The following is an 18,007-nucleotide window of genomic DNA, read 5'->3' as shown; positions in this document are numbered from 1 at the left end:
TTCCAGAGACTGTGGGAAGTCAAGACTCATGGGAAAAATGCAGTATTGCAAAGTTGTGTGAACTGGTTTGCATGGGTTTTGTACTTTTTACTTTAGCCTCCTTTTGCCTGAAATGTAAACATAGGGGTCCTTTTGCAAAGGCGCGCTGAAACATGGCCTGCGGTAGTGTAGGCATGGGTTTTGGCCTTGTGCAGAATCATTTTTCAACACACTCGTAAAAAAAAAGCCTTTTTTTTTTTGCTGAAAATGGACTTGCGGCAAAATAAAAATTCCCGCTTGTCCATTTTGGGTCTGAGACCTCAACACCAGCCATTGACCTAGCGGTAAAGAATTTGGGCGGTAATGACCTACGCGCGTCAGATGCCACTTGGCGCACATCCGCTACACGCGCCAGAAAATAAGAAATATTTTTTAGACGCTCGTAGTTGACACGTGCCAAAATTGAAATTACCGCAAGGGCCACGCGGTAATCGGGCGGTAACTCCAATTTGGCTTAGTAAAAGGTCCCGTGGAGGGGCATAATTGAACAGCACCAGTGAAATAGATTGTCGACGATCTATTTTGGCGGCGCCGAAAAACAGCTGGCCGGAACCGTATTATCGAAAAAGATGGCCGGCCATCTTTTTTTTCGATAATACGGTTTAGCCCAGCCAAATGCCAGAGTTTGCCGGGTTTGAGATGGCCGGTTTTATTTTTCATCGATAATGGGAAAAAAATGCTGGCGATCTCAAACCCGGCGAAATCCAAGGCATTTGTCGTGGGAGGAGCCAGCATTTGTAGTGCACTGGCCCCCCCCTCACATGCCAGGACACCAACTGGGCACCCTAGGGGGCACTTCTAAAAATTCAGAAACAACATTAAAATAGCTCCCAGGTGCATAGCTCCCTTACCTTGGGTGCTGAGCCCCCCAAATGCCCCCCAAATCCACTCCCCACAACTCTACACCATTACCATAGCCTTTATGGGTGAAGGGGGGCACCTACATGTGGGTACAGTGGGTTTTGGGGGGGGGGGGTTGGAGGGCTCAACACTTAGCACCATAAGTGTAACAGGTAGTGGGGGATGGACCTGGGTCCACCTGCCTGAAGTGCACCTCACCCATTAAAAACTGCTCCAGGGACCTGCATACTGCTGTCAGGGAGCTGGGTATGACATTTGAGGCTGGCAAAAAAGGTTTTTATTTTTTTTAGTGTGGGAGGGGGTTGGTGACCACTGGGGGAGTATGAGGAGGTCATCCCCCGTTCCCTTCGGTGGTCATCTGGTGAGTTGGGGCACCTTTTTGAGGCTTGGTCGTGAAAATAAAAGGACCAAGTAAACCCGGTGAAATACTGATTTAACGCTGCTTTGTTTTTTTCCCCATTATCCGTGAAAGCCGGCCATCTGGTAGCCACGCCCATGTCCCACCTTCGCTACGCCGCCGACACGCCCCCTTGAACTTTCACTGGCTCGGCGACGGGAAAGCGGCGATGGTGTCAAAAAAGCACCTTTTGATTATACCGATTTTGCCGCTTTTGAGAGATCGCCGGCCATCTCCCGATTTATGTCGGAAGATCGCCGGCGATCACTTTTGAAAATAAGCCCCGATAGTCTTTAATTTCTTTGTGCTCAGGCTTATGAACCTTATTTATGAAAACTGCGTTAATAGCTCATAATTAATGTAGGTTTCTCAAGTCTATTAAGTTGATATCAGGTGTTAAGTTTGGCATGCAAACCTATGTGAACGACCTCATTTATTTACATGGGAAACTGACGTGTAAAATAGTGGAGTAACTTAACAACACCTCTAGCGCTGGGGTTAGTTTGTAGATGTTCCCTTCTCTACTACTGCCAACTCCAGACTTCGCGCCTTCTGTCTCGCTGCACCCTACGCCTGGAATAAACTTCCTGAGCCCCTACGTCTTGCCCCATCCTTGGCCACCTTTAAATCTAGACTGAAAGCCCACCTCTTTAACATTGCTTTTGACTCGTAACCACTTGTAACCACTCGCCTCCACCTACCCTCCTCTCTTCCTCCCCGTTCACATTAATTGATTTGATTACTTTATTTTTTGTCTATTAGATGTCATAATGCCTCAGGCCACCAATAAGAGCCAACCTCATCAGTGATGTCACAATGGCTTGATTGTCCTATACTTGGCTCACTTTTATTACATAGCTCTTTGAGCAGGGACTGTCTTTCTTCTATGTTTGTGCAGCGCTGCGTACGCCTTGTAGCGCTAGAGAAATGCTAAATACTAGCAGTAGTAGTGATTATTATTGTGAGAACTTGGCTGTGCTTGTTGGTTCTGAAGAAAGATACGAAGCATGGGACCCTGCTCCTCGGGTAATCGGTTGGCAATTTGTATATTAGGCTTCTGATTTATATTTCAGCATCTTGGGAACTCCTCCTGTATGCTGATGGGTGACAGTATTTTGGATTTGCACTGGTTAGGTCTGCTGCTGTGCCTTTCTCCATCAGAGGTTTGGGTGAATGTAGCACAAATGGGTTTGGGAATGGTGTTTTCCGAAGAGAGAGAATTCTGGCAGTAATTTTATGGTAGGTGATGGCAAAGAACAATTGACCCCCTTTTTTACCAATTATCTTTGCTCACACCATAGTAAAAGATAAATACCCTTTACCCTTTCTATTTATTACTTTTAAAAGTGGACTAACACATCTACCAACACCACTTCCCTCATAGTAGGGGAAAATGTGCACATTTTATTCCACAAAAAGTGTAAAAATGTGTTAGGATAAGAGATACAACTTTTATGTACCAAGATTAGAGTAATAGCCAAGAAATGGGAACTGCTCCTTTCGATATCTTGCTGCTGTGTAACCTCTGCAGAAATGTGTGTGAGGAGAGCGTCCTTGTGCTCCTTTAACATCCTGTCATGTGAGCTGCGTGTGTGCAGTGCTAATGGTGTCATGTGTATCTTGCAGCTGTTGAGAGAGCCCTGCAGCTGTCGGTTTCCAGTTTGTGAAGGATCTGAACTTTCAGACAAGCCCTATGTGAGGCAGGACAGCCTGGGGCTCCGGGGTGGGTGGGTGGGGGGGGGGGGGGGGGGGGGAATTCCAGAGCTTGTCAGCATGAGTTTCCTTCCCTTTCTGTGAGGCTGAGGAAAGCAGGTGTTCTGATTGAGGAGAGGGGCACATGCTGGATAGTTGACACCGGATAATAAGGGAGCAACAAGGGTTGGGGGGATTCTTAACTTAGAACAAAAAACTGGGGCACAGATGTTTGTATTCAGGAGGGCATGCAAATTCACACTGACTCGGAAGAGGCCAGATTGTTAGCTAACGACTAGACTACTGATGAGGCAGACTGCAGTAAGGTATATGTTGTGATTTGCATGGAGTGTTGCCACGATTTGGGTTTTGGCCAGGTGCTTGTGACCTGGCTTGGCCATTGTTTGGAAAACAGGGTACTGGGCTACATGGACCATTGGTCTGACCCAGTATGGCTGCTCTTATGTTGACCAGAGGGCCTGGCATGCCACATGCAACCAGCAGGGGTGTGGGGGAGGGGGGTGTAGGTTCAGCCCCAGAAATACTTTAAAGGCATGAAAAAGGCAAACCATTTCCCTATATCGTGCCCATTCCCACCATATAGCCCTTGTCCTTTCCGCACCATTAAGAGCATATGACAAACTGGCATTTTTGGGCTCTGACACCATAACAATAACTTCAAGGGTTTGAATTTTGTCAACCATCCTATGAAAAGTCACACCTATAATATGACCTAAAAATATAGATATATATAGATATATACACACACTGGTAGACCCTTTCTTATCGGGTGCGTCTTGTGAGTGGAGGAGTAGCCTGGTGGTTAGTGCAGTGGACTCTGATTCTGGGGAACTGGGTTCGATTCCCACTGCAGCTCCTTCTGACTCTGGGCAACTCACTTAACCCTCCATCAGTCCAGGTACAAAATAAGTACCTGAATATATGTAAACCGCTTTGAATGTAGTTGCAAAAACCTCAGAAAGGCGGTATATCAAGTCCCATTTCCCTTTTATGCAAACAGTTGAAATATTAGACACCAATATACCTCCTGCTGGGAAATATGACAGATTGGACTGCTGCATAGAAACCGCACACACAAAACAGCAAATAAGTCACCACAAATTAGAAACAGAAGTGTGGAGACAAAAATTGAAACGGAGATGTCCAAGAAGCCAACCCTTCATGCAGTGCGAAAAGTAGTCCCAAGTTGTGTGTGTATATTTTATGGGGGAGAGAAAATGTCACCCTATGTCTACAGCCCCCATCTCTGAAGCTGCTAAATATGGAGCAGAGAAGACGCCTCTATGTAATAATTGTGAACTTAACCTTATTTAGTTCAAATCTTTTTATTGATGGACTAAAATAAACAATGACGCACCCAACAGTTTCCCAACTGGACAACTTTCATCATGAATCAAATAAGAAAAATCACGACTGCATTAGTCCATTTTTTGTAACTCGATAATGTATTATTAATCCCCCTTACATCCTCCCTCCTTTGATTCTATTTAAATACAACATTTTTGAAGCCCTTTCTACTACCTTAGCACATGTTAACGGACATGATTCATTTATTTATTTAAACATTTTTATTCCACTTGATCCATCGTTCTCAGTGGATTACATAATTACGTACACAATATCTAAAAAAAACAAATTAAAAACAAAACAACAAAAGACACTTCAAAATACTTAACAAATCAAAGTCCTGAAGCAAATATTAACATCATGCATTACCCCAGCTGTAGACCTTCATGAACAATAATGTTTTAAGCTCCATATAATGCCCGTTATTAAAAAGGGCCCCTTTATTTCTTCCTTTGTATGTTTTCTCCTCATACTGTTTCCAGTCTCTTCTCTGTTTTGAACTCCATCTTTTCCTGCTTCTGCTGAAGTTTTGGTGGATCCCCGGGGTGTCCACGGACCGTGGGTTGGTAACCACGGAGTTACGATGTCACAAATGACGTGTACAAACTATGAACCAGTCAGATGCCATTACATTTGAGGAAATCTTAACACTGTTCCAAACATGGATTGCAGGGGGGGGAACAGGGGACTTTCAAGATTGCAGATTTAAAACAAGTCCCCTCCCCATACTCAAAATAAATCTAAAACAAATCCTTGTAGCATTTTGTGACTCTTAGAGGTATAGAGGAGGTGGTTGATATTGTAAGCGATAGAAAAGTTACAGCTCTTTGCAGCTCTGTTCACCGTTTTGTATTGCAGAGGAGTCATGTCCCCTTTCCAGGAATCTGTGACTTGTAAGAAATCTCTATTGATAGATGGATAAAGGGACTCGTTCTCTGTTCATTGCCTAGTTAACTGCTTGCTGGGTAGCACTGCCAGCCCTATTAAAAAAATCATCAGTTATTCTTTATATTATGGACAACACAATAGCTGAAACCAAAGTTCTAAATTGAGGATTTTCTTTGTCATTGTTAATGCTATGAATACTTCTTTCACAGGTTTTAATAGCATTTTGACTAATACAAATGTTTAGAACCTTTTCTGTAGTCGTGTGTGACACACACAAAGCATTGGTAAAGCACATGACATACTGGGTGCTTTTTTATTTTTATTTTTAGTGCGATTTGAAATTTAAAATAGATTGCCAGGCTTCAAACATAACCCAAATGGTGGATACCATGGTTAATAATGTAAAATAGATTTTTGGTGCAGGACTGAAAAATAATTCAGACACATAGACACCATCCAAACTTTGGAGGAGTCGTAGAAATATTTTTCCTTCTTGACTTTTTTTCCCCCTGTGCAATTTATTTATTTATTTGAGGAATCGGGGGGATTTGGCATTTGTTTCTCTTCTCCCCTCGGCATATTTTCCTAGATATCAGTCAGTAATCATTCCTGTACCACACAGCTGCGGCATCTCCTGGCCTGCTGCCAAAGCTTCCTGTTGGGCCCTGGGCAGCACCAGACGTCCCATTATAATAAGCACCCGGGCTGTTTCCAGCCCTGCTCTGATGTTTGTCTGTTTATGCTGTATATTTCTGTCAGTACTGGCATCTCTGCTCCTGAGGAATCTGTGAGGTTCATGCGGCTCGGGGACTCTCTGTAATGGAGTTGATTCATTTACAAATTTCTCTTTTCTTCTGCCTTAGTGAGAATAGATTTCCAGTGATGCCAGGATCTCCCGTGGAAGTGAAAATTCACACCAGATCTTCACCTCCAACAATGCCACCGCTGCCACCCATCAATCCAAGTGGTCCGCGGCCTGTTTCCTTCCCGCCCACAGCATGTGAGTTTCTTCTTACTTAATTTTATAGATGTTTTTTTTTTTTTTTGCTCATTAAAAGACCATTTCTTACAAGAGCTGCTTGGCTGCACATTGGGTGGAAGATGTCAATGTATTGTCCACGATGACACCTAGAATTTTTTCCTTGGGTGGTGACCACAGAGGTGGAGGAACACAGATCCCACAACGAAACAGAAATGCCCAAGGAGTGGGAAATAGACCAGGCCAACCAGAGACAAAAGAGGAGACTTCAATCAATGGTAGAGAGTCGATTGAAGTCCCCTCTTTTGTCTATGGTTGGCCTGGTCTATTTCCCACTCTTTGTGTATTTCAATGTGGAATCCGGCATCATGTAGTTATAATTTGGGTTATTTTACCCACCATGCATCACTTCACATTTGGTCACATTAAATTTCATCTGCCATTTGGGTGCCCTTGTATTTTCTTCTGTCATGAAGCAACCTTTTGAACCAACTGAAGCTTAGCCGAAATTGGGTGGCAGAGCAGGTGGGGGAAGAGGGGTTGGTGGTTGGGAGGCGAGGATAGGGGAGGGCAGACTTGTACGGTCCGTGCCAGAGCCGGTGATGGGAGGCGGGACTGGTGGTTGGGAGGCGGGAAGTACTGCTGGGCAGACTTGTACGGTCTGTGCCCTGAAAAAGGCAGGTACAAATCAAGGTAAGGTATACACATACGAGTTTATCTTGTTGGGCAGACTGGATGGACCATGCAGGTCTTTTTCTGCCGTCTTCTACTATGTTACTATGTTTACAAGAGCTGCTTAATTTCTGTTTGTTCATGTCATCAATAAAAAAATATGTTTAAAAAAAAAATCAAGTAGAACATTTCCACATTTATGGTCATTTCAACATCAACTCGTCATCAATGCTTTTCATTTTATCTCATGCTTAATTTCTGTTTAAAGTAGCATTTCATCTTTGCCAATCCAAGAATCAGATTGAGTAATATATTTCCCACTTTCTGTATGTATGTGTGTATCTGTATATATATATATAAATGTACTGTATGTGCTCGTAGAAATTTGGCATAGAAATATGGCCAGCATTGTAAAATCAAGAATATCCCATGGATAATTTTTACATCTGGCCCTTGAAATATGAGTAGCCGAAATGGCAGGCACAAGTTCATAAGCAATAGATATAAAGCTGCAAGAAAAGAAATTCAAAAATACTAAAAAAAAAAAAAAATTCCCGTCAAGAGCATTATATAAAGTATTTATTAGATATGGACCATCAACATCGTGATACATAATCCATATATACTTAAGGGAATCAACGTGCATCGAGATCTTCATCAGTCCAATGTTTTAGCATTTAATAATGGGAAGTGTTCAAAAATCTTTAGTTATTATATTTTATCATTATTTTATTTCTTTCTTTTATATAAATTACTTAAAAGTATAGACTCACTTTTCAGTGAGAACGCGAAGCGGAAGCAATGCCGACACTTGTTTCACCAAAAGGCTTTTTCAAGGCATTCCTCATTAACAGCATCCAAATAGATACAGGGCCACCGAGGGCAGAATCGTCATCACCGCTGCCCCCCTCCCAAATTGTAATCGCCACCACTGCCCCTCCCGCCCGCCAGCAGCAGGCAGCGCGGCTGCTTCCTCTGCCCAGCATTGCCTGCCCCTGCGGCTGCTTTCCTCGGGTCGCACTTGCTCAGTCTCAAGTCTGAGCATGCGTAGCCTGAGGGCCCAGCAGCTGCTATGTGGGCAGTTCAGGGGGAGCCGGGTGTTGGAGTTCTCTCTCTCTCCTGCTCCTGTAGGGAATCGCGATCACCCGGGTCCCGTCAGGAGCAAGAGAGAGACCCCTGTGCCGGGCCCTCCCTGGAGGCCTGGGAAATTTTGCCCCCCTCACCCCCCACTCTCGGCGGGTATGAATAGATGTCTAGATTCCCCCGAATTCGTGTTCAGGTTTAAAAATGAAAAATTGCACACCTCTCAACCCATCTACATTTCCCACATGTAAAAGTGCTTGTGTTAAACATGAATTTTAACCCACAGAAAAGATGGTCGGTTGTCCAACATCCTATTCTATTCTTTTCCCTGTTTTGGATTCAAAGCAGTTAATGAAAAGATATTACCTTACACTGGCGGAATATAAGTCGTGCAGCAGAATTTTGAACAGATTGAAGTGGAGAGATCCCTTAGCTGTTAATAACATTCTTTTAACTAACCATCATTGATTAAATGACAGTGTCTTCATAGCTGTTCTAAAAGATAAATAAGAAGGTAAAATCTTAATCTCCCATGGAAGTCCATTCCAAATTCTGGCAGCATGAAATAGAAGAGATTGTTCTTGAATGGATCAAAATCGGATGGATTTAAGAGAAGGATAAGTCAACTGTAAGGTAGGGAAAAAAAAAACAATTATTGAGCTTGGAGAGAGGAAATATGAGAGGATCTACTTACATCCTCAGCATTCTGGTCATCAAGTGATTTAAATACTAAACCTACTATCTTAAACTTCATTTGCTGGCAAATAGGTAACCAGGGTCACTGAGGGGGTCTTTTAGTAAAGATTAGTTTGAGTTATCTGCAGCAGGTCTCATTTTATTCCTATGGGCCCTGCTAAAGATAACTCAAGCTAAACTTTACTTAAAAAAAAACCCCCATGAGTCATACCGACTTTTACCAAAAATCAGTCTAGCAGTCGTGTTTTGCAATAGCGGCAGACGTTTCATCAGCTTAGCCGAAACACCATTATAAAAAAAACAAAACATTACAATAGTCCAGCTGTGGAAGTAAAACTGCCTGAACTAAGACCCTAAAAACAGAAAAAGCAACACTGGGCCTTCAAGGCTGGGACAACTGGAGTATTTTATTGAAAAACTAGTAAAAAAAAGCCCCGTTTCTGATGCAAATGAAACGGGGGCTAGCAAGGTTTTCTTCAGAGTGTGCATGTGGAAGTGTGTGTGTCCCTGCCCTCTCTCCCTCCCCCTCCCCCCTCCGAGTCCAGTCCTTCAGTGTTAAGTTTCCTGCTGTACTGTGTTTGTGTTACAGAGAGAGTGAGGGCGTCTCTCTCCCCTCCCCCCTCTGAGTCCTTCACTGTTACAGAAAGAGGGATTTCGTGCTGTGCTGTTTTCCTTCACTCATGGGGAAACCGGATATCTCTGGCGCTTCACACTTCCGGCTGGAGGCTTCATTAGAACGTTGGTGGTGCCTTTTATATAGAGTGATGACCCAACATGGGCCATGTTTCGGCGTTAAGTAACGCCTACCTCAGGGGTCAGAGTTTAGTTCTAAACTATACAAGATGTATAAATGTCCAATGCCTCTGAGAATAAAATAAAAAAACTTCTAAGCCAAGCTATCCTGTCGACAAGGACAGCCACGGTCAACTCCTGTGTTAGCCGTTCCTTTGATAAAAACAATTGGACATTTATGCATCTTGTATAGTTTACAACTAAACTCTGACCCCTGAGGCAGGCGTTACTTAACGCCGAAACTTTTGTTTGTATACTCTCTCTGTTTGTTTTGGACTAAGACCCTAAAATTATGCAAATGAAGTGACGATCTGATCACTCTAAATTGCCTTAACCTAGGACTAGATTTCTGAGTGAATTAATTTGTTTTACAAAGGTCAGATTGGAATCCAGTATCATACCCAGAACTTACGTTTCTTCATCTATTGTTAGCTTTACCCCTATATCAAACACAAGTTCCCTTACGTGATAACTTTTCAAAATCCCCAAACCATAATAGTTTTGTCTATTTAATTTCAAACAATGTATGGATGTCCATTCATCCATAAGATAAATGCATCGTTTTAAAGATGGTAAAGTATCTTCAAAAGTCTCCAACACAGGACACAGTAGAAAAATATCATCGGCATAAAATTAAATTGTAATTCCAGTACCTGAAAAAAAATGTAATAACTGAACTAAGTTATATGTTAAATGAAAGGGGGGGGGAGGGGGGACCCTGACGGGTCCCAGAGCCAGGATTCCAATACGAGGGAGTACCTTCTCTTCCCCTTACACAGTAGGATCTAGTCTTCAAAAACCAATTTAAAACAAATCCAGCTACCCCTAAGTTGTTTTCCTTGATGAATGGTTTAACAAGTAACCCTCTTTTATGCCTGTTCAGAAGAGCATTATTACTGCTTTCATTGTACAGAAGCTATTCTGTTTGCGGTGTCTTAATGCAGAGCGAGTGACCTGATTTCTTAGAACATTGATTTCCAGCCTGGCCCTGGAGTCGCACCCAGCCAGTCTAATCTTTCGAAAGAGATTTGCATACGCTGCGACTGTATGTCACTCTCGTGCATTGTGCTTGTGTATCACTAAGAAAATAGAACCTGTTAGGTGAGCCAGACTGGATTGGGAAGCATTCTTATAGATCAGGAGTGTTTTAGTATGCATTTGGGTTTTCTTTTAGGTTGCTTATAATGAGTGTACGTGAGATATATTTGTAGATGTTAATGGTCCAGTGCGTGCAAATGCCTCACACAGATGTACAGGGTCGACATTGGGGGACCACACTAGTGGCGTAGCTAAGGGTGGGCCCGGGTGGGCTCAGGCCCACCCAGTAGCAGCATACCTATGATGTGGCTGGCAGTGATACTCAAGCCCCATCAGCCAAAAACTCCCAACAACTGTCCTTCCTACATACCTTGTAAAGAGCAGATTTTTGCCTGCAGTGAGCAGCGACTGATACATACTGCTCACACCGGCCCCACAGCCTTCTCTCTGATGAATTCCTACCTGTGCAGAAACAGGAAGTTGCATCAGAGGTTTGTGGGGCCAACACGAGCAGTGTGTATTACTTGCTGCTTGCTGGCGGTGAAAACCTGCTATTTAAAAGGTATGCAGGGGAGGGGGGATGTTTGAGAGACCATATGGCATGCAGGCGAGAGAGTGAGAGACCAAATCACTTGTGAGACAAGGCGGAGTTCTGCCCCCCCCCCCATCTTGGGCCAAGGCCCACCCAAAATTGGGTGTCTGGCTATGCCCCTGGGCCACACACAAAGCAGTTGCCCTGGGTCGCATGCCACAGGGAGCTCCAAGCCTGTCTCAAGCTGCAAGCGGACTTTAGGCTCCCTCCCCATTTGCTGTCATGGTCCCATAACTGTTTGGCACCAGCTCTGAACACCGGACTGGCTAAGATGCTGCAAAGATCTGCATTTGAGAATCCCTCTTCTAGGCTATGCTTCGATGACATGTACAGTAAGCGTTCTCCTCCTTTAAGAACGCTGATGTATTTCGACAGTGGTTTAATTCCTCTCTCCATCTTTTGTCTTAGTATCCAACGGAATGAACCATTCTCCTCCCACTTTGAATGGGGCCCCCTCCCCACCCCAGAGGTTCAGCAACGGCCCTGCTTCCTCCTCTTCCTCCTCGCTCACCAATCAACAGCTACCGGCCACCTGTGGGGCTCGACAGCTGAGCAAGCTCAAACGCTTCCTCACCACCCTGCAGCAGTTTGGAAACGACATCTCTCCGGAGATCGGCGAGAAGGTCCGGACTCTGGTCCTCGCATTGGTGGTAAGGAAACAAGAGATGTTGGGAGAGGCTTAGGAGCTAAACTAAACTCCTCAAATCATTTTGGCGTCTTCTGTGGCCTCCAAGGTTTGCATGTTGGGAAGAACTTGGCAGTTTCCAGATGTTTTGTGCAGAAAAGTCCGCCTTGTGCTTAAGATATATTCATCGAGAAAGTCTGAACCTATTATTTTTTTTTTTTTAGTTTTGGGGGTTTATTCTTCATCTGATTTTGATAAAGTGTCTGTACTCTAGTCTTTCCTGCTGGCAGACAGCTTATTAACTAATCCAGCAGCGGCTTGTCCTGTCTGGGACTTTGAGTGTGTCATCTTGCTGTCAGCCAATTACGTGAGAGATTCAGAAGTTTCTAGCAGAGATCTCCTTAATATATGAAATAGAACACGATGGCAGATAATGACAATATAGGCTGCCTGTCCACAGCGCTCAGCTGTTTTTACTTTGCATGTGGTTTTTGCCATTTAGAAATGCAGCCCAATTGAGCTCTCAAAGTAGGTGGCATCCTTTCTGCTTCCAGAGAGTCCCTGCTTTTTCATAACAAGCGTAGGATTAGGAACGTTGCCTCCGTTCTGAAGCTGCTGGTGGTTGGAATTTGTCATGGGGACAGTCACCTCTTCTGCCTGTTTTAAGCCCTTCCCATCCTATATTGTTTGCAAGTCTTCTAATGCTGTTGTATTACTGTCCGCTCTTTCTCAGTGGATGAGAGCTGAGGCATACGAAGTCAACATAGTAGAAAAAAAAAAAGCCGCATTCTCCATAGACACCCAATACGATAAGTGATGCTTATGACCTTGTGAGACTTAGTTTGTGAGGCTTGTGTTCTGACAAGAGTTGTGCCTTTGCATTTCACGTTCATTTTACAGAATTCAACTGTGACCATTGAAGAATTCCACTGCAAACTGCAGGAGGCCACGAATTTTCCTCTGCGTCCATTTGTCATCCCGTTCCTCAAGGTAAGAGAGAGCCCTGGGAATGACCGTTATGTGTATCTGGGTTGGAGGTGGCTATGCAGAATCTCTGAAAGAAACTAGTATGTTCTAAAACTTAATTTCTGAAATTCTGCCTGCTAAACACACTTTTTATTCAGCATTATTTTACATTCAGGGAACATGAGGTATGAGATTAACTGTCTCTAGCGACTCTTCTATTCTCAGTTCTCCTGTAACATGCTAACCCCTCTTCTATTTCTCTACACATATGGAAAGGGAAATGGGACTTGATATACCGCCTTTCTGAGGTTTTTGCAACTACATTCAAAGCGGTTTATATATATTCAGGTACTTATTTTGTACCAGGGGCAATGGAGGGTTAAGTGACTTGCCCAGAGTCACAAGGAGCTGCAGTGGGAATTGAACCCAGTTTCCCAGGATCAGAGTCCACTGCACTAACCACTAGGCTACTCCTCCACTCATTCCACCAATAAGAGCCAACCTCATCAGTGATGTCACAATGGCTTGATTGCCCAATACAGTTCCCCAGGATCAAAGTCCACTGCACTAACCACTAGGCTACTCCTCCACTCATTCCACCAATAAGAGCCAACCTCATCAGTGATGTCACAATGGCTTGATTGCCCAATACAGTTCCCCAGGATCAAAGTCCACTGCACTAACCACTAGGCTCCTCCTCCACTAGCATCATTCCATGTAGAATCTCAAATAGGGAAAGGGAGATTGGACTTGCAAAGATGAGCCTGCAAAGAGGTGGGAAAATGTGGGATACAAATGCAATAAATAAATAAATGTACTGCCTTCCTGTGTTTTTTTGCACTACATTCAAAGCGGTTTACATAGTATATACAGGTACTTATTTGTACCTGGTATGATGGAGGGTTAAGTGACTTGCCCAGAGTCACAAGGAGCTGCAATGGGAATCAAACTCACTTCCCCAGGATCAAAGTCCACTGCACTAACCACTAGGCTACTCCTCCACTCATTCCACCAATAAGAGCCAACTTCATCAGTGATGTCACAATGGCTTGATTGCCCAATACTTGGCTCACTTCTGATATTGTGATGTCATAAGGGAAAGGGAAATGGGACTTGATATACCGCCTTTCTGAGGTTTTTGCAACTACATTCAAAGCGGTTTATATATATTCAGGTACTTATTTTGTACCAGGGGCAATGGAGGGTTAAGTGACTTGCCCAGAGTCACAAGGAGCTGCAGTGGGAACTGAACCCAGTTCCCCAGGATCAAAGTCCGCTGCACTAACAAATAGGCTACTCCTCCACTCATTCCACCAATAAGAGCCAACCTCATCAGTGATGTCACAATGGCTTGATTGCCCAATACTTGGCTCACTTCTGATATTGTGATGTCATAAGGGAAAGGGGGAAAGGGAAATGGGACTTGATATACTGCCTTTCTTAGGTTTTTGCAACTACATTCAAAGCGGTTTGCATATATTCAGGTACTTATTTTGTACCAGGGGCAATGGAGGGTTAAGTGACTTGCCCAGAGTCACAAGGAGCTGCAGTGGGAATTGAACTCAGTTCCCCAGGATCAAAGTCCACTGCACTAACCACTAGGCTACTCCTCCACTCATTCCACCAATAAGAGCCAACTTCATCAGTGATGTCACAATGGCTTGATTGCCCAATACTTGGCTCACTTCTGATATTGTGATGTCATAAGGGAAAGGGAAATGGGACTTGATATACCGCCTTTCTGAGGTTTTTGCAACTACATTCAAAGCGGTTTACATATATTCAGGTACTTATTTTGTACCAGGGGCAATGGAGGGTTAAGTGACTTGCCCAGAGTCACAAGGAGCTGCAGTGGGAATGGAACTCAGTTCCCCAGGATCAAAGTCCGCTGCACTAACCACTAATCTATCTCCATTAGAAACAAAGCTTGTTATAACCAGGAAAACGTTGCTTCTTCTGTTATAAGATGTCTTTCTGTCTGGTCTAACAGTACCTATTACTTTTGTTCTAAATAGCTGGGTAATATTGATTCAATCGCAGTCCGGTTACAGGGATTGCTGTGTCCTGTGGCTGTAAGTAGGTGACCTAGGGTAGGACTGGGGTTGGGCCCTGTGCAGAGCTGTTTGGTATCTCCTTCTCCATCCATATTTAGCCAGCGGCCTGCTCTGGAGCCTTTGACCCATTCCTGTGAAAATTGGAACTTGCATGAGAGGAGGTGGAGTGGGTCAAAGGGGAGGCTCCAGAGCAGGCCGCAGGTAGTGTATGTTAATCACTATCAGCGACATCTAAAGATGAAGCAAAACAAATTTTAAGGTAGACGGGGAATTGAGAGAGGTTTGATGCCAAACCAGATGGGTGAGCATTTGAGGTGGATCAGAAATGTTATGGGATTTGTCAATCCGTGTCTCAGTGATCGTTTACTAACATCTTTTATACTAGTAATGTTTCAGTTGATCGAATGTTGACGTCTCTTATCCTTTTTAGTGCTGTTGCCTGTTTCCCTTCCACAAGAGAGGAGTTAACAATTTTAGTGGCCCCTTCAATGAAGCCTTTGATGGCCAAGGTCAAGGGGGTCAGGATATCAGCTGTAGATGTTTGAAGAAATTTTTTTGAGAGCCTCCTGTTATCTGGTTGAATAAGTCTATTCTGTAAATGGGTCGTAAGTGTGTTTTTGTGAGGATCTGCCATTTCTGTCCCATTTTGGCACCTTGTGTCTGTCAGAACTCTTTGTTTCACACCAAATATTTGAGCTGAAGTAGCACCAAAATTTGCCCCCATATATAGAACTTCCCCTAAAGTGCTGTCCCTGCGTTGCAGTTCATCAGCTTTATATGGTACTATGTACGCAATACCGTTTTCCAGAAGGTGCAAAATTTCTTATTCAGCTTATCTCTACGTTCAGTCTGAACTGGTAGCTGTTCTTGCCAAGGCAGATGCATGTGGAATCTGTTTTTTTACAGTCAACCTATGACACGTTTGATATGTAATTTATGGTTTCATCTTCCACCATTGCTGCAAAATGTTGGGCGTTGCTATATGCATCCAGCCTCAAGAAGAGGTTCACGCAAGGTTATGGAAGACTCCCTCTTTGGTATCCAGGGTCTTCTTGACTTTGTTCCTATCAAAGACTGCTGTTCTTTTTTTACGATACCTGTCAGCTGTCCTGCTGCTGTCTGTCTTCTAGACAAATGAGCACATGCCAGTACTGCAGAACTTTCTACAGTTGTTCCTTTCATTAGACGATCACAATAGATCGACTCAACCTTGCGAGTGAGAAAGAGAGCAAGCAAAGCAGGCCATGCCTGCGCAACTGACGTAACCTCTACTTTTTTGACTCTCCTATATAGTCAAAACTAATATTTCTCAAGAATACACATCCTATTCTACCCTTAGTGGGAAGAGAGGGACTAGGAACCTTTCTTTTGTCAGCAGTGGGAATAGGACGCGTTGGATTCCTGTGTTCTTAACATCATAGAAATGGGTTCTCACCGATGAGTTCAATCTCTGCCTCTGATGGACCTTTAGTGTGGTCTCAGATGCCTCAGGCTTATACTTAGTCTGCTCAGTCTGCTTCTGCAGTCCAGTGCATTTGAACAGGTTCCAGTTCAGGATAGGAATCGAGGCTTCTAGTCCAGATACTTCCTGATCCCCAAGAAGAGAAGTACTTTGCACCCTATATTAGACCTCAGAGATTTCAACATCTTCCTGTGCAAGGAAAGGTTCAAGGTAAACACTGTTTTTTTTTTCCTAGTCTCTCCTATTTAAAGATGGGAGACTGGCTGTTTTCATTGTATCCGTTTACTGTTTTGACGTCATAGATGCGCTTTGCTGCCAGGGTTTACAGCAGTACAGAATTTTCTCAGCTTACGGAAGACAAACAGCTACATAGGAAAGGAATGGAAAACAAAAATGAGGACGTTATAATGCCTTTGTATCGCTCCATGGTGCGACCGCACCTTGAATATTGTGTTCAATTCTGGTCGCTGCATCTCAAAAAAAAATATAGTGGAATTAGAAAACGTGCAGAGAAGGGTGACGAAAATGATAAAGGGGATGGGACGACTTCCCTATGAGGAAAGGCTGAAGCGGTTAGGGCTCTTCAGCTTGGAGAAAAGGCGACTGAGGGGAGATATGATAGAGGTCTATAAATTAATGAGTGGAGTTGAACGGGTAGATGTGAAGCGTCTGTTTACGCTTTCCAAAAATACTAGGACTAGGGGGCATGCGATGAAACTACAAAGTAGTAAATTTAAAACGAATCGAAGGAAATTTTCTTCACTCAACGTGTAATTAAACTCTGGAGTTTGTTGCCAGAGAATGTGGTAAATGCGGTTAGTTTAGCGGAGTTTAAAAAGGTTTGGACAGCTTCCTAAAGGAAAAGTCCATAGACCATTATTAAATGGGGAAAATCCACTGTTTCTGGGATAAGCAGTATAAAATGTTTTGTACTTTTTTGAGATCTTGCCAGATATTTGTGACCTGGATTGGCCACTGTTGGAAACAGGATGCTGGGCTCGATGGACCTTTGGTCTGTCTCGGTGTGGCAATACTTATGTACTTATATTCCTCTTCGTTAAGCTATCAGCCAAACACAAGAGATTTAATAGACCCCTGATGCAGGCCTTGGAGCCGAAACACAGCGGTGTCGGGTTATTTTTTTTAGCTGTTACGTTAAAAACTTCCTGTCATCCTCCTCCTTGAGCTGTTCTCACTTTTTTGTTTATTGCCTATTAGTCACACACGTGAGGATTTACTCTTCCTCCTTTCCTTTCCTTTCACGCTCATAGAGGTTGTAGCTCACTTGAGCAAGCAGGGTCAGCTAGCTTTTCCGTACCCAGACAACTGGCTTTTTGGGAGCTGCCTGTAAAAATGTCTTCCAAAATGTGGTTAATAAATCCCAATAAATGAAACCTAGCTCTAATCCTCAGACAAAGCACGCCATCTTCAGAGCCTGGGTTTCTTCATTAGCTTCAAAAAGTCAGCACTGTAACCAGAGTGAAGATGATCTTGTTCATAAGGGTCTTCAGGACCCAGTTCAAACCAAAGCTTTTCTGTTGATGGATAGGATGTAGAAGTTTATTTATTTATTTGTGGCATTTATATCCCACATTTTCCCACCTATTTGCAGGCTCAATGTGGCTTACATAATACCGTGATGGCGATCGCCAATTTCGGTAGGAGAAATACTAAGTGGTCTATTGTTGATGTTCATAGATGACAGAGTATTTTAAGTGATCATGGAGAGAGAGTTAGATTATGTACAGTTCTGGTAAAGAGTTTCAGTTGTTTTGCAGAGTTCAGGTATTTATGTTGATTCTT

At 43.5% G+C, this 18,007-nt stretch overlaps 1 protein-coding gene across 3 annotated transcripts in view; it reads left to right on the top strand.

Moving 5' to 3' along the window:
• CBFA2T2 (CBFA2/RUNX1 partner transcriptional co-repressor 2) overlaps positions 1 to 18,007 on the top strand; it is a 169,583-nt gene that overhangs the window by 126,120 nt on the left and 25,456 nt on the right. For all 3 annotated transcript variants that reach the window (XM_030211708.1, XM_030211706.1, XM_030211707.1), the window contains exons 2-4: positions 6,109 to 6,245; positions 11,506 to 11,747; positions 12,623 to 12,712. In XM_030211708.1, the coding sequence (XP_030067568.1) occupies positions 6,128 to 6,245; positions 11,506 to 11,747; positions 12,623 to 12,712 (450 nt within the window). In that variant the 5' untranslated portion in view covers positions 6,109 to 6,127. The remainder of the gene's footprint in view (positions 1 to 6,108; positions 6,246 to 11,505; positions 11,748 to 12,622; positions 12,713 to 18,007) is intronic.

This window comes from Microcaecilia unicolor, chromosome 8 (assembly GCF_901765095.1).
Source record: "Microcaecilia unicolor chromosome 8, aMicUni1.1, whole genome shotgun sequence".
Lineage (NCBI taxonomy): Eukaryota > Metazoa > Chordata > Amphibia > Gymnophiona > Siphonopidae > Microcaecilia > Microcaecilia unicolor.
Note: the sequence above shows the minus strand (reverse complement) of the source record. Positions and strands in the feature narration are given on the sequence as shown.